Consider the following 12,482-nt stretch of genomic DNA (forward strand, 5'->3'; position numbering starts at 1 on the left):
AGTGTATTAGTTTATTTCACATATTACATTAAAAACAGAAATTTGCCAGAATCTATTAAAATAGAATGAATAAAATTGTAGTATATTCATATATTGGAATATTGAGTATTGTTACACAATAATAAGAATGAAAGATAGGCTTGGGGGTATAGCTTAGTGTTGAATCATATGCTTAGCATGTGGAGGTTTGATCTCCAGCATTAAAAATAAAAGAAAAAAAAGAATTACAACCATCTGCAATAATATGAAAGATTTTCACAGTCACTATAAAGATGAAATGAAGTTAATTCCTATCATTACATTATTAAAAGCTTGGAATAAAGTGTGACAAAGTCTGGATAGGTAAGATGGTGGTATAATATGTTGATGGGAATACAAGAGGACTTCTGGGGTCCTGGTAATATATGTTACTTGGCTAAGATATTGGCTACCACATGTGTTCACTACGTAAGTGTCCTTGCTATCTCATTTAGCCTCTTACTTGCATCAAAGAGCACCTTTGGAAGCCAAAAATTTAATCACTTTCTGCTTTGGGAAAAGTTTGAGAGAATAGTGAATTAAATTGATGGAATATGAGAAATACTAGCATTCTTCAGATTTATGGGGTGTAATGAAGAAGAAGCATAAGCTATGATGAGGAAATTAAAAATTGTTCCCTAAAATAATTCAAGCTTTGAAAGATAATAACCTCCAGCCAAGATTGATATATCCTGTACAACTGTCCCTAGAAATTGATGGAAAAACAAGGTGCTTCCAGGATAAAGAGGAACTAGGGGAATTTGCAACCACCAATTCAACTCTACAGGGAATACTGCAGGATATTCTAAAAATGAAAAATACCAAGATTCTAGAAACAGTGGCAGAGAGGCCACAATGAATGGTGCAGAAAGCGAAATGAAGAAGACAAACTGACAACTAATGACAGAAAAAGAGCTCAACAGAAATGAGGCAGAGAAGGTTGGATGGTAGGAACAGCCATTTTGGAGAAAACAAAACATCATAATAGCTAGTGCTGATTTAATATCATCTTGTTTTGAAGTCCCATCAAGCTTTTGTCCTTCTGTCTCCATCAGTTTTAACCTGTTGTATCTTATTGGATTTTATTATATGTGATAATATAAACAAAAACTTTTATAGACAAGGAGATTATACAGAAATCATTGTTCATTTTCTGTTAGTTGATTCTAAATACCCTGTAATACTGTCATTCTCTTGAACGGTTTTACATTGTCTTGATATGTTTGATGCTACAGTATACGAAGTTATACCCAAAGATTTTAAGGAAAGAGACACTATGGTAGCTACTTTTATGTCGAGATTATCTTGTGCTGAAGCACTATTTTGCTTAGATGGCTATGTTTTGACCTGCAAAAAAAAAACCCCAAAAAACAAAAAGAAAAGAAATGGTAAGAGTACATAAGAATTTATGGTAATCATGATTCCCTATTGCATTGCTTTGAAGCCTTATAACGTTTGCATTCATTAGTTGGAATGATTTTATCCTGGTTTGTTTGATTTTAATATCTGTGATAATATGAACAGCTATTTTGAAGAAAACAAGGCATTATAATAGCCAGTGTTGATTTAATATCATCTTACTCTGAAGTCCTACCATGCTTTTGTTCTTTTGTTTCCATTGGTTCTATCATATTGTATCTTATTATGTGTGATAGTATAAACGAATTATCTATGGAAAATGAGATAATATTGTAGCTATTGTTCATTCTCTGTCATTTGGTTCTGAATGCCCTGTTATGCTTTCATTCTCTTGAATGGTTTTATATTATTCTGTTATGTTTGATACTATTGTATATGAAGTTACGCTGGACTATTTCAAAGAAAGAGAATTATGGTAGTTACTTTTAATTGTGGGTTGTCTTGTGAAATACTGTTGCTTACATTGTTTTGTTCTGATCTGCTTTGTTATGTCCTCTTTTGTCTTAATCTCTTTAAAATAAAAAAAATTCTTACAAAAAAAGTTGTTGCCTAAAATCCATTTGGAAATGTAACTGAGTGTCACCCAGTTTTCTAGAACAAAAGTGGAGCAAATAATGTATTCATTTAAGAAGTTAACCTCTTGTTAGCTACCGGTGTAACTGAGTGATATCTTTATCAGGGGACAATAATCTGGGCCATAACCTTAGAAAAGGGGAGTCATGGGGTTTCAGCAAATATGTGTCTGCCAAAAATGAGACTGAGTTCAAAGGGGGAACATAGAGCTTTCGGCTAGGAATTATCACTTGGCCACAATAACCTGCCCTCCAGGACACAATGATTCATTATTTTTCTGAGGTTTCATAGAAATTTATTCACATTTCCTTCCTCCATTAGTACCTTTAAGTAGTTTTAAAATACAAAAGTAGATTTCATTATATTTGGTATCCTGATGAAAAGGAAGGCAGGGAGAACTACAGAAAATTTCTAGAAAGTTAGCTAGAAATAACCTCTTACTATGTTTTCCTAAAGGCTAAAGAGATGGAAATGGAGTTTTTAAAAATCCCTCTTATGTAATAACAGAATTCCTATTAACATGGTTTCCTCATTTACTTAACAGTGACTTCTCATATATAAATTGTTCTTGCCACAGAGGTGTTATAAGGATTTAGTTGATACTTGTAATTTGGAATAGTGTCTGTCCTACAATGAATATTAGATACATAGATAGAAATACTAGATATTATTATTGTTATTGAGGCATACTATAGTCTTAATAACAAGAAACAGTTTAGTGACAGGCCAAATAATGGTATCCCCTGTGGGTTCAATATGCAAGTTTTTCAGGGTGGGGAAGAAAGAAGGAATTTTGTTACTAATAATAACCAGGAACCCTGATATTTCGATTTAAGGCTACTCAAGTAATATGGTTTGGAGTCTCCTTCAAAGTTATCTTGAAAACTGGAACCTATGATGTGATGTTAAAGAAGCCAGTTGGTCCCTTTGTCTGTAAATGTCATCACAAAGACAAAGCATAAGATGATCTATCAGTGGAGAAATTCACTGTTATATTTTTAAGCATTTGCAATGTAGGAATTTTATCAACCTATTTATACTGAAGATTGCAATTTTTAAAATTTTTGTAGGAATTTTATATATGTTACATAGAAAAATTTAAGTAACAAGAATTTGAAGAGAAAAAAATTTATGTTTCATTGTTATGGGTCTTTCAGAAGTGGAGCACTAGGTATAAAGGAATTAAAACCTCTGGTTTTACAGGAATCCATGCAGAATGAAATGAATTCTGTTTATCCTAAGGTTTGTTTATATACTCTAAGAGTAAGAGGTGCCAGGAAGAAGAGGAATTGTATTCTTCAACTGTGATGTGCCAGATAAACTGAGTTTAGGGGGGAAAACTTCTACTAGAACTGTGGTAGCACTTGCCTATGACCTAAGTACTTTTTAAATTTTTTTTTTTTACTTTTAAAGAGAGTAAAATTAAACAGAACAAAACAGATCATAAGATAACAATGTAAGAGACACAGATTTCAAAGCAAGACAACCAGAGATCTTCACTGTCTATCATACTGTCTCTTGTTTTCTTCCAAATAGATGTCCATATCTTCACATAAAATGAATTCATACAAAACAAAATAGCATAGAACTGATCAGAACAGGATGATAAAGGCATTTGAAGTCTTCAAGACCAGACTCATTGTCTGGAAGTCAATAATGGCTGTCATAATGTCTCTCATTCTATTCAAATAGAGCTGTCCATTCCTTCATGTATGTTGATATTAAACAAGACAATATAGACTAAAATCATTCTGAACAAAGGATAATAATATTTCTGGATTTCATATCATGATGCTACAGAATCAGCACTGGGTACCTTAGTGTCTTTTTCTTCAAAATAGCTGTTCATTTCATCGTGCATTATATTATCAATTCTCATAAACTTTTTAGAAGTTCTACTCATGCATGAGTCTCTACATGTCTACCTATCCTTTCTGTATTAGAGGGAAAAACAACAAACCAAGACAAAACAAAACAAACTCCTAGAAAAACACAAAATGAAAAAGACATATAAATATCCGAAGATGGTGGCTTGATAGGTAGCACATTAGAGAGCCTCTCTGAGAAAAATAATTCAGACATTAGAATTAAACACCATGGAGAAGACCAGACAAAAGGAGGGGCATTCTCACTACCCAAGAAGAAACTGAGGAAAAAGAAAAAGAAAGAAAGGAAGGAAAAACGTAGATGAAAGGCTGGAACCAGACGTACTCACTGGGATTGGTCCTGCACGGTGCTGGCCACACCCTGGAGTAGGATGAGTTGCGGGTGCACTGAAATTGTGGCTGCTGAAATCAGGAGTTGGTGAGTCCTGGTCCCTTAGCAAGAGGATGCGGCACAGCATAGCATGGAGCCAATGTGGAGAGCTGCATTAATCTGTGGTAAGTGCTAGAAAATGGGTCCTGTGGTAGGTATGGACAGCAGGAAGACATATTGGAGTTGGTCAGGACAGGCCTCAACCCAGAACTGCAGTGGCATCAGTCAGCCACCCCTGGCCCAAAAAGTTCTGGTGGGATCTGTTTGGGCTAGGTCATGCCCCTGGTCAGGATCCAATAACCAGGAGGAAACTGTCCTAAACCTGTGACATCTAGACAGCACAGACTAACATGCTCAAGGCACTCACTGGCAGACTGGCTCAGAGAAGAGGGGCTAGTCTGCATCATCCTCCCTGCATGCACCTCAGATAACAGTAAACTGGAGAAGGCAGTGAGCCCCCAGCCAGCATTCTTAAAACCATAAGCAATACGGAGAGGGCCTGAGACCTCCACCATACACCTGTCTGAAAGAAACCAGAAACATGACGAGAGAAAGAAATAAGAAAAAGCCTCCAGCTGCTGACCCTGGAAAAATAAGTCCAGGAGAGATAAATACAGAAGAGATCCAAGGCAGCAATCATGCAATACTGGCCACAGCATCAGTGGAAATAAAGAAATACCTTTATGACCTCATAGATGAACTTAAAACTGAATTTCTAATCCAAGTGAGGCAAGATATAAAAAGATTAATGAAAGAAATGCTTAAGCCCTTCTCAAGAAGACACAGATGGAAGAATGGAGGCACTCAGAAAAGGAAGAGAAACCTTTGGTGAAGAATATAAATAAAATCTAGAATACATGAAACAGATCCAAAGAGATTACTAGGAAATTAAAAACTCCATTAAAAGTTGGCAAAATGCCTTGACAGAAACTAAAGTTAGCCTTTCAAAATTTGAAGATAGATTTGCAATGTGTGACTTTGAAAGAAAAGACCTTTTAAAAATAACAAGGAACCAGGAAGTAACAATACAAAGGCTAGAAGATGACAAGAGGATCTATAACTTAAGAATAAAAAATGTGAGCGAAGCAGGAGTAAGCACAAATGAATTACAAAGGCTATTCACAGAAATAATTAAGGAAAACTTCCCAAGCATAGGAAAAAGAAATGATATTCAGATAAATGAGGCATACAGAACTCCAGCCAACTACAACCAAAACAGATCTATATCAGACATATAATAATCAAGATCCCAGAAATTCACCACAAGAACAGAATATTAAAAGCAGTCAGAGAAAAGAAACAGATTACCTATAAAGGAAGACCCATCAAAATAATGACAGAATTCTCAGCATAAACTATCAATCAAGAAGAGCTTGGAGGGAAGTAGTCCAAGCCCTGAAAGAAAATAACCTCCAACCCAGATTGATGTACCCTGAAAAACTCTCTCTCAAAATTAACAGAGAAACAAGATGTTTCCATGAAAAGGAGGAACTGTGGGAGTTTGTGACCTCAATCCAACCCTACAAAAAATACTGAAGGACATTCTAGAGAGAGATAGAAAAAATACCAAGATTCCAGCAACAATGGCAAAGAGGCCTCAATTAACGGGGTAGACAGTGGAATGAAGGAGAAAAGTGGACAAATAATAGCAGAAAAATAGTATAGCAGAGATGAGGCAGAGAGGGTTGGCTATAATCTCTAATATAGATGGCCTTGATACCCTAACAAAAAGAAACACGGGCAGAGTAGATCAGGAGATATGGCCCATCAAGATGCTCTGAACAGGAAATATACTCAACCTGAAAAAGGGTTAATAAACTGGAAGTCAAAGATGAGAAGATGATGCTCTATGTGACAGAGAACCAGAGAGAAATAGGGAAAAATCATCCAGCAGCTGCAGATAGGTTGGAAAGTCATGACACTTTTGTGCGGTGGAGAACTACTCAGCTAGAAAAAAGGAAAACCTTGAGGCTTTAGTAGGTAAAGGAATAAAGCTCAAGATCAAGCTCAGGTGTAAAAAAGTTCGGCACCAGTTAGATAGATAAAGGGTTGCCCCCCTAATCTAAAAACTAAAGGAGTTAGTGGGACCCAAAATATACAAAGCACCCTGAGAAAGGGAAAGGGGAGGAATTATCTAAAAAAGAAGGCAGAGGGCATTGTTAACAGTGTATCAGGATTTAAAAGCCACATTAGTCTTATTCCTCTGTTTACTTTGATTTTATTTTGTTCCAGTCAAATCATACTAGAGTTGAGGGCACAGATAGCTATCCCCAAAATAGCAGGATATACTATGGTAACTTAATTTCCTCTTAACTTAAACTGAAGCCTTGTATTACTTACATTGTCTTACTATGACTGATCTTATTTGAATCTGGGTTGCTAGACTGCTGTTTTGTCTTGACTGATTTTATTTGAATTTGGTATGCTTGATAGTATCACATGTAAGGGTAGAGGCAACTACTTTCAAGATGACAAGATGCAATAAGATACCCATTCTAGTTTGATTATTAACTGCTTTTGAAATCCTACAATGTCTCCAATGTTGTGTTTTTATTAAAATTGCTATGTAATGCTATGTTCAATTATATTATGCCTGATGATGTAGAGAATTCTATTGAAAATAATAAGAGATAGCATAGTAATTACTATAGATCACCTAGTATTGTGATTTTATATGTCTTTATTGTTTCGTGTTTTCCTAGGAATTTGTTTCGTTGTCTTGTTTTGATCTGTTTTTTCCTATAATACAGAAAGGATAGGTATACATGTAGAGATTCACACATGTGTAGAATTTCTAAACGGTTTATGAGAACAGATTATATAAAGCACGATGTAATGAACAGATATTCTGAAGAAGAGACACTAAGATTCCCAGTGCTAATTCTGTAGCATTATGATATAAAATTAGCAATACTATTATTCACTGTTCAGAGTGATATTAGTCTAGTCTCATATGTTTAATTTCAACATACGTAAAGATATGGACAACTATTTCGAAGAGAATGAGAGATATTATGGCAGCCATTGTTGACTTCCCTGTTGTCTGGTCTTGAATACCTAAAATGCCTTCATCATCCTGTTCTGAATAGTTTAGTACTATACTGTTCAGTATGTATTCACTGTGTGTGAAGATGTGGACAACTACTTGGAAGAAGAGAAGAGACAATATGATAGATAGTGAAGATGTCCAGTGGTTTTGCTGTGAAATCTGTGTTTCTTAAAATTGTTTCCTTAAGATCTGTTTTGTTGTTAATTTTACCCTCTTTAAAATAAAAAAAGAAAGACAAAAAATATAAATAATAACAGCAAATAGCCCAGAACACTGACAGTATAGGCCTTCAAAACAAGGTGTTATGAGCATAACTAGGGTTGTTATTTTACATAATGATCTTCAAGAATTCCTCAGATCACTATACAATAATATGCACAATTGTTCCAATCCAATGAACGTTAACTATTTTGATTTAAGAACTTATACAATTTGTAGTGCAATCATCGTACCTATCCTAAATGTGTTTATATAATTTTAAACATTTTTTATTTTCCCTTTTTCTTCATTTCCCGAGATATTATTTTTTTCTCCTTTAAGCAGATTCTTATCCTTTCACTGTAATTATTGAGTTTTTTGTAACTTATGTACTGTTACCTTTTATTACACTAGGGAGACTATATAGTATTTACACATGTGTGTTTGATTTATTTGAGTATGGTCTTGAGTTGCATCCATTTACTTATAAATATCTCAATGTGAACATTCTTTATATCTGAGTAGTACGCTATTGTCTAAAAATATCACATGTCTTTTATCCATTCCTCAGTTGATGGGATTTAGGTTGTTTCCAAGATCTGGCTATTACAAATTGTGCTGCTATACACATAGGTGCACATATATCACTGTGGTATGATGTTTTCAGTTCTTCTGGGAATATGCCCAGAAGTCGGATAGCTGGGTCAAATGGGACTTCCAATCCCAGCTTTCTGAGAAATCTCCAGACTGACCTCCAAAAAGGTTGTACCAGTGTACACTCCCAACAACAGTGCAGAAGAGTTCCTTTTTTCCCACAGCCTCTCTAGCATTTGTTGTTGGTAGTTTTCTTGATCCTGGCCATTTTTTCTAGAGTGAGATGGAACCTCAGTGCTGTTTTAATTTGCATTTCTCTAATGACCAATGATGCTGAATATTTTTTCATGTATTTATTTGCCATTTGTATTTCATCTAAAAACTGTGTATTCATCTCAGATGCCCATTTTTGGAATGGGTCTTTGAATTTTGGGGATCTAATTTTTTAAATTCTTTATATATTCTAGAACAAAATCCTCTGTCTGAGGGACTGTTCACTGAGATTTTTTCCCAATTTGTGGATTTTCTTTTGGGTATGCTGGAGATTTCTTTCGGCATGCAAAAACTCTTCAATAGGACCAAGATCCCAGTTATTGATTCTGTGAAGTATTTCACATGCAGTTTGATTCTTGTTCATGAATTCTCTAGCTACTCTGTGGCTTCAAGTTGTCTACCTACTTTGTCTTCCAAAAAATTTAGTGTTTCTGTTTTAATATTTAGATCTTTTATCTATTTAGACTTTAGTATATGGTGATAGGCATGGGTGTAGTTTTAGTTTTCAGTACATGGAGAGCCAGTTTTTCTAGCATCATTTATTAATAAGGCTATCTTTCTTCCAGTGAATGTGTTTGGAAGTGAATGTGTCTTCCAGTGAATGTGTTTGTCCCCTTTATTACAGATAAGGTAGCTGAGTGTGTTTGTAGTTGTAGTTGTGTCTTCAAATCTATTCTACTGATTTTCAAGTCTGTTTTTATTCCAGTACCATGATGATTATATTACAGTAGGTTTGTAGTATAGCTTCAAGTCAGGGATTGTGATGTCTCCTGCCTTGCCTTTGTTGCTTAGAATTGCCTTTGCTATCCTGGGCCTCTTAGTTCCAGATGAATTTTAGGAGTGATTTTCCTAGATCTCTGAGTTATGCAAGTGGTATTTTGATTGGGATTGCATTAAATCTGTGTAAGAATTTTGGGAGAATGGCCATTTTCACAATGTTTGTTGTTCCTATCCCTGAACAAGGGATGTCTTTCCATTTTCTGAGGTCCTCTTCCATTTCTTTTACAGGGTATTATAATTTTCCCTGGATAAATCTTTTGCTTCTTTTGTTAGATTAATTCCTAAGCATTTCATTTTGTTGGATGCTATTATATAGGGTGTGACTTCTCTTATGTCTCTCTCAGTGATTTTGTTGTTAGTGTATAGAAATGCTATTGATTTTGAGTGTTGACTTTGTATCCAGCTACATTACTGAATTTAGTTATTATACCTAGGAGTCTTTCAATGGAGTTTAGGGGGGGTCTTCTATGTAAAGTATCATGTCATCTGAAAATAATGATAATTTAAGTTTTTTTCCTATCAAGATGGTCTTTACTTCAATATGATAAAAGCCATCTATGGCAACACAATAGCCAGCATCATATTAAACACCCATAAACTGAAAGCCTTTACCCTAAATTCAGGAACAAAACAAGGATGTCCATTATCACCACTCCTATGCAATATAGTGCTGGAAATACTAACAAGAGCAATTAGACAAGAGAGAGAAATAAAAGGAGTAAGGATAGGTAAAGACCCTAAGTACTTTGAAAGCCGAGGTAGAACCCGCCAGTTCAGGCAATTTAGTGAGATCCTGCATCAAAAATCAAAGGGCTGGGGATGTAATTCAGTGGTAGAGTGCTCTTCAATTTAATATTCAGCAGCAAAAAGGAAAAGGAAGTTAATGTTTGTATTTTTATATTATATTTTATAATCTTTTATTTTTCTAAAGTTTAAATGGATCTTTAGACTCAAACTTGGCTTCTGATTTTTTTTGGATAGTGAACTGTAAACATCAGCTTATCAGTTTCTCAACAAACTAATTACTCATCAAACCTGAAATCCCATGTGAAATACTTTGATACAGGAGAAAATTATGTTAAGATATATAACATCTCTGTGTATAGATTAATGCTTATATAACTTTCTATGTTGTAACAGCACAAAACAGCATGATAAAAAATTCTTTTCCCTAAAATCTTATCAAAAGAGCAAGATGTTTTCACTTTTTGCTAGTAGTGACTATAGTAATTACTGATCATCAATTTTCACATATAACTATACTTTGTTTACCAATATTGTACTATTTTCAAATTTAATAATTCTTTTTAAAGGATGCTTTCTTTACAAAGAATGTAATTCAAATTCATCAATCATGGCCTACAGACATAAGTAGAGATGATAAGTATTAAAACAAAAAAACACTTAAAAAAACAGCATACCAACTCCAAAGGTTACTGACTCTTCATCAATGTCACTTGCTTTTTTCCTTGCCACTTCAGCTAGCGCCAGTTCACCCTTATCTAGGGCTAGATAATGGATATCCTTGGGAAATAAAGCAAAATAAAAGATTAATTCAAAACGAATCTTGGTCAAATTACAAAGGAGATTTTGGAAGGAAGAAACTTACTGTTCAGATTACAAAGTTGTCATGCTCAATTAATATTCTTTTTTGTACTTTTAAATTCTCAATTTTCTTTCCTAATACAAAGAAATTTTCTTAACTAGAGACCAGAGATATAACTAAAGGCAGTTAAATAAATTATTTTATCCCTAAAATGAAAACACATTTTAATAAATGATATTCTCAGTTTTATCAGGGAATAAAAACCTTAATTATTTTATTTGGTGAGGATTTATTATCTGAAGATCCTCTTTTCACTATGTGTGTGTGTGTGTGTGTGTGTGTGTGTGTGTGTGTGTGTGTGTGTGTCTGGTCTTGCTGAGTTATCCAGGCTGATTTTGAACTCCTAGACTCAGTGATTTCCTGACTCAGCTCCCAAAGCGTGCATTACTGTATATGATGTGGAGGGAACTTCTTCAAAATGTAATTATGGTACTATGTTAAGTAAAAAGCACTATACAAGTAACATTACACAGAATGTCTTTTATTTTCATGTAGCTGGCATATACTTGTTAATATTAACAATAATGCTACTATTTTAAACTCATGCAGACAACAAAAAATTAGTACCTGGTAAGTATTGGGCACTGTTCTGAATCTATTCATCAAATACAACACAAGTCTCAAGAGTTCAATATACTGGAGAGACAGACTATTCTAAACCAATAGTTAAGTACATAAAGTTGTGATTGACTTTATAGCAGATATTGCACAGGTGGGAGTCAAAGAGGAGGAATTTGTCCTTGATCTGAACTTTGAAAGATGAGTTAGAATTAGACTAGGAGGGAAAAAGGACAAAAGGTAACAGAGAATGACTGCTATCTGGTACATATATGCAGAGAAGTTTGAGAAAGCTTACATAGCTTTGTCAAACAGTAGGTGTTTGAATGGAAAGAGCGTTAGATGTGAGAGAAGACAGTGGAAATACTGACTTAGCAGGTAGAGTCACTAAAAAGGGCGTAAAATCTTTGTGACCTGTAGAATGTTTGTTGAAATGAAAATTTTACTGTAACAAACACTGAATGTGAAAGTATGAACAGCTATTTTGAAGAAAGCAAGATGTTATAATAGCCAGTGCTGATTTAATATCATCTTACTCTGAGGTCCTACCATGCTTTTCTTTTGTTCTTCTGTTTCCATTGGTTCTATCATATTGTATCTTATTGGATTTTATTATGTGTGATAGTATAAACCAATTTTCTATGTAAAATGAGATAATACAGTAGCCATTGTTCGTTCTCTGTTATTTGGTTCTGAATGCCCCGTAATATTTTCATTCTCTTGAATGGTTTTATACTATTTTTTAATGTTTGATACTATTGTATATGAATATACAATATGCTCAACTATTTCAAAGAAAGAGACATTATGGTAGTTACTGTTAATTACGGGTTGTCTTGTGGTGAAATACTGTGTTGCTTACATTGTTTTGTTCTGATCTGCTTTGTTATGTCCTCTTTTGTCTTAATCTCTTTAAAATAAAAAAAATTTTAAAAACTAATAAACATTGAAAACGATTATCAAAAACTAGTTTACAATGAAGAAATAAATGTAAGTGGCCTATAATAAGGAAAAGATATTTTGTCTTATTATTCAAATAAGTATAAATTGAAAAGTTTCATTTTTTGTTTTGGGAACAATGTCATAACTAAATACATGTATACATGTGTACAGTGATTACACTATATAACATAGTAGCTGACTGGTTAAATAAATACG

General features: G+C 34.2%; 1 protein-coding gene across 7 annotated transcripts in view; it reads right to left on the reverse strand.

The window, feature by feature from the left end:
• Window positions 1-12,482, reverse strand: part of Wdpcp (WD repeat containing planar cell polarity effector) — a 313,989-nt gene that overhangs the window by 46,497 nt on the left and 255,010 nt on the right. For 6 of the 7 annotated variants that reach the window (XM_063229505.1, XM_013150055.3, XM_063229500.1 and 3 more), the window contains one exon: window positions 10,582-10,684. The exons of the other annotated variant lie outside the window; for it this stretch is intronic. In XM_063229505.1, coding sequence (XP_063085575.1) covers window positions 10,582-10,684 — 103 coding nt within the window. The remainder of the gene's footprint in view (window positions 1-10,581; window positions 10,685-12,482) is intronic. 7 annotated transcript variants of the gene reach the window in all.

Source organism: Cavia porcellus, unplaced genomic scaffold (genome assembly GCF_034190915.1).
Source record: "Cavia porcellus strain 051 isolate PalLab524CR breed Dunkin Hartley unplaced genomic scaffold, mCavPor4.1 scaffold_18, whole genome shotgun sequence".
Lineage (NCBI taxonomy): Eukaryota > Metazoa > Chordata > Mammalia > Rodentia > Caviidae > Cavia > Cavia porcellus.